At 33.3% G+C, this 4,165-nt stretch overlaps 1 protein-coding gene across 1 annotated transcript; it reads right to left on the reverse strand.

Moving 5' to 3' along the window:
• Positions 1–224: 224 nt before the first annotated feature.
• Positions 225–3,701, reverse strand: LOC125673888 (cerebellin-2-like). Its single transcript, XM_048910817.1, has 2 exons — positions 3,576–3,701; positions 225–742 (listed from the first exon to the last, which is right to left on the reverse strand). The coding sequence occupies exons 1-2, from the start codon at positions 3,637–3,639 to the stop codon at positions 273–275; spliced, it is 534 nt and encodes a 177-aa protein (XP_048766774.1). The 5' UTR covers positions 3,640–3,701; the 3' UTR covers positions 225–272.
• Positions 3,702–4,165: the final 464 nt, after the last annotated feature.

Genomic DNA, 4,165 nt, shown 5'->3' on the forward strand with positions numbered 1-4,165 from the left:
ACGGTATATATATTACTCGATAATAAAAGATATGTGAAGGATAGCATTTGGGTTAGTAGAGCCCATGTGTGGAAAGAAGCTCGGATCGAACATTCATCGGAAAATGAATAAAAAATTGGTCTATAGTGAGAGATGGGGTAAAGCAATGAATGGAATAAAAAATTGAATTATATACATGTAATAAAAAAATATATTTTAAAATACAAATTAAAAACAGCGTCTAAATCATTTATGCTTATTTTATTGGAACATCATGATGTTTCAGATGAGTCTTATGCTATACGATATCCCGCAAACGAAGTTCTTCCCTGTACATTTGTACTGAAAAATGATCCCTGGCCGTGATGAGGACAAACGATATGTATCCGATCCCACTTTTTAACATTCAAAATAACAAAACCCGTGGAAGCAGCATCATCATATTTCTTTTCAGTATCTGCATATATAGACCCCTTCGTTACTCCATTCTGAACTATTACCGCTGCTGTTTCACCAAAACCACCGGAGGAACCAGCTACATGGAATCCTGCGGCGTGTATGGTCCACGAGAATGCAAACACACCAGAAGATGGGGCGGTGAATATCCCAGTGTGTCTGTTATATCCTTTTCCGATATTGGTCTCAACGGCATCAAATACAAAAGTTGTTCTCGCTGAAAGAGCCCTAAAGTTGTGTGAAAAATAGGCGTAGAAAGCGACTGCAGGTGCCGTTTGTTCCGAGCATTGTAGTGTTCGCAAAGCACCTGTTAAGAATAACATAATTAACATACTATATATTATATATTTATAAAGCTACATCTATAAATAAGACTAAAATCAAAATGGAGATGCACAGGCATTTCTTTATTTCTCATATTATGAAGAATTCATAATAAAAATATATTTATAGTAAATGAAATTTGCATAACTAATTATAATCGTGTGACAATTAATTGAGAGGCTGATTTTATTTTAATCATTTATAGCGGAACTTTGTAGATGCCACCTTAATTTTGATATGTTCTTTGTTTTTACATCAAGGGGAGATCACCCTGCCATTGTTTTTTATTATTGTGTGTAAATATGTTACCCGGTGATCCCCGAATTTTTTATATGTGCTTTAACATGATTTTATACTTATACATCCTTATGTAATATTGTTTCTCTTAAGTTCTAGGGAAATAAATGACATTTTTTATCCAAACTGATGTAGTTGTTTTCAAAGGTAAAAATTAACAAAGCTACAGGTCTAAGATGGAACTGGAAATAATAAGTTTTGAAGTTATATGCAATATTGGGAAATCAAAAGATAAATGGCGGACATAAAGATAGTTTGTGAGAAAGGCCACTGATTTCTAAAAGTTTATCTCCTTAACCACCGTATCCATTACATTCTGTTACTAGAAACGATCAATGTTCACAATAGCCCAGAGGCTGCTTTGTTTGCGTTCGGTGTTGCAGGTAACCTTGGGCCCATACCCAGAGTCTCAATTATATGGAGGAGTGGTAGATCCGCTAATTTGTCCATGAAAAATGCCTGGATGGGGTTAAGGGGGAGAATTGCCTGTAAGTCTTTGAATATGTTCATGTTCTAACACAGTAGATAAGTTTGTTCATTTTGGATTTTCTATTAATTTTCATGTCAGATAGATATGATAATTTGCTTATCAAAGTATATGCTCCATATATTTACTTACAAGTATCTTATTTAGATTTATGATATGGTTATACCGATAGAGACTGTTTAGCATTCAAGAATTTGGCATTTGATGAAAGGTGAAGATAACGAACAGTGACCAATCTCATAACTCCTATAAGCAATACAAAATGGAGAGTTGAGCAAACACGGACTTCTGGATATACCAGGGGTGGGATATGTGAAAGTTACCGGACTTTGGGAAGAGTCGCATTCGGTGTTGATACTGTAAAGAGATCCCTAGATATGACATCAAATTACAGACCACTTTTAGCACATTTTTCACGATTTAATTATATTTATCAAAATTCCGTCACCATCGAACACATTGGACATGCCTTACTATAGTGCTACATATGTATCACAGAAGGACAAGTCAATGGGAGAAAAATAAAGCATTTTTGGGGGGAAAAGACAGACAGTAAAAATGATATGATCTCATTTTTACGAAGACGTCAGACAATATATTGGTTTGCTTTTCACGTCAAAAACAAAATTAACATGACACTGGTCGTAAAAACTTTGGATTTATCACAGAAAAAGAAACTATCATTCTTCATGCAAATCTGGAAGATCTCGTGTGAATTTGAGAAAATTCAGGGACCTCATTAAATTTTTATATCCATGTCATAATTCTTCACATATTTGCCCAACTCCCTATTTTGTATTCTTTATTGGAGTTATGAGATTGATCACTGTTCGTTATCTTCACCTTTCATTAAGGAAGTTAGCTCCTGAGCTTTTGAGCACAACTCCGCAGGATGCTACAACTGAGTATTCACTGCTTCAATACTGATCCCATTGATGCAAACATATTGCACATCTATTACTGAACCTTATCCAGTTGAAAAAAATTGTGTCGATTCAAAATTTGAAAGGGTTTTGCAGGGACTATATTTTGTGGCGAAAGAATTGATTAATCAAAAAGGTCTCAATCTGCGTGATATTACAGTTTCCGTTTCATACAGTATATTTTCTATTTTTATACTACTACATGTATATATGTATTTTGATTTTATAATTTATGATACAAGTAGTTGAGACTTGGAACTAGTTCAAATGTTGTAATTTATGAATTTAATATTTTTCCAAACAGAACACCGATTCTTAAAACATTTTTAATTAATTTAATCGAAATTTTGAATAAAAATTAACCCTCATTTTTTAAAGTTCCATTTAAATTTTAAGACAAGACCTTAAAAATTATGTGAAATTTTAGAAAATGACGTTACTTCTTATATGTCCATTTAAACTCTCAAATGATATCATGATTTTTTTCGTGTATCAAGTGCAAGGAGGTCATTGTTTATTTCCATTACTTGTATTAAAAAGTTTATCTGTAGTGTTAGAAGACATGATTATATATCTATGGTATGTGATGATTAATTTGTGTTGTTCATGTTGTGTTGACACCAAATCAAGTTTAAATGAATAACTTTTAAGTGCAAAGAGGTCATGTTTAGAACACTGTAGCTCAACAACAAGTGTTGCGACCCCAGTTTTTCTTTTTAATTTCCTAATTCTCCTTCAATGTAGAAATCAAAATTACACAAGTTTTCGTAATAGTCTCCATGAGATGTTAATCTACTATCAGTGTATCTATATACACGGCAGGTATGACCGGTCAATAGGGGATGCTTACTCCTCTTATACTCTTTATCATACCTCTGATGTCCAGGGGTCCGTGTTTGCCCTAATTTTAATTCTGCATTCTTTATAGGAATTATGATCCGTGTTTGCCCAACTATCTATTTTGTATTGCTTATAGGAGTTATGAGATTGGTCACTGTTCGTTATCTTCACCTTGCATAGGAATTATGAGTTTGATCACTGTTCGTCATCTTCACTTTTACAGTTCTCATTTCAAAGACTTAATAACATATAAAGATGATGGACTTTACCTGTGCTTTGGAAAATGCATGTACACAGAAGTGTAACAACGATAAATGGCGTCAAACAGCTCATAGCGTCCGCTATAGTTGATTGGATCAGTTTTATTGATGGATCAACTACACGTAGACATGTACAGTATTTTATACAGAAGTAAATATGTCATTAAGTAGTATGTGGGTGGTGTCACTATGGTGGCAGGTGGCAGATCCACAGTACACGAATTGAATTCATATTCATACTATTCTAGATTAACGGATTATATGTCCAATATTTTGTAAGTGAGAAGGCTAAATGAAAATCACAGCCTTTTTTTACTTTCAATGTTTGGTAATTTTTTTAAAAATCCTAGTCGTGTTTCATGGAATCAATGGATGTTGTTGTCATTGGCATACCTTAAGGTTAATATTACTTTGGAAATGATATGTTAACACTGCATATTTTCCAAGTCATACAGTTTGTTCTTGATTTCACAGCTTTCTTTCATTTTTTTTCATTGTTTGACATAATACATGTACAAATGTGAGTGATTGGGTCAAAAACGAGAATGCATGTTAATTTGTTTGTGATTCAATTTTGAATTGATCCTCTTTGAAATTCA

The sequence above is a fragment of the Ostrea edulis genome, chromosome 3 (assembly GCF_947568905.1).
Source record: "Ostrea edulis chromosome 3, xbOstEdul1.1, whole genome shotgun sequence".
In the NCBI taxonomy this organism is placed as follows: Eukaryota; Metazoa; Mollusca; class Bivalvia; order Ostreida; family Ostreidae; genus Ostrea; species Ostrea edulis.

Excerpts from the sequence above, each read along its gene's own strand:
- LOC125673888 (XM_048910817.1), bottom strand. The coding sequence starts at position 3,639 with ATGAGCTGTTTGACGCCATTTATCGTTGTTACACTTCTGTGTACATGC. Across the intron at positions 743-3,575 it reads ATGCATTTTCCAAAGCACAG|GTGCTTTGCGAACACTACAA; the intron begins GTAAAGTCCATC and ends TATTCTTAACAG.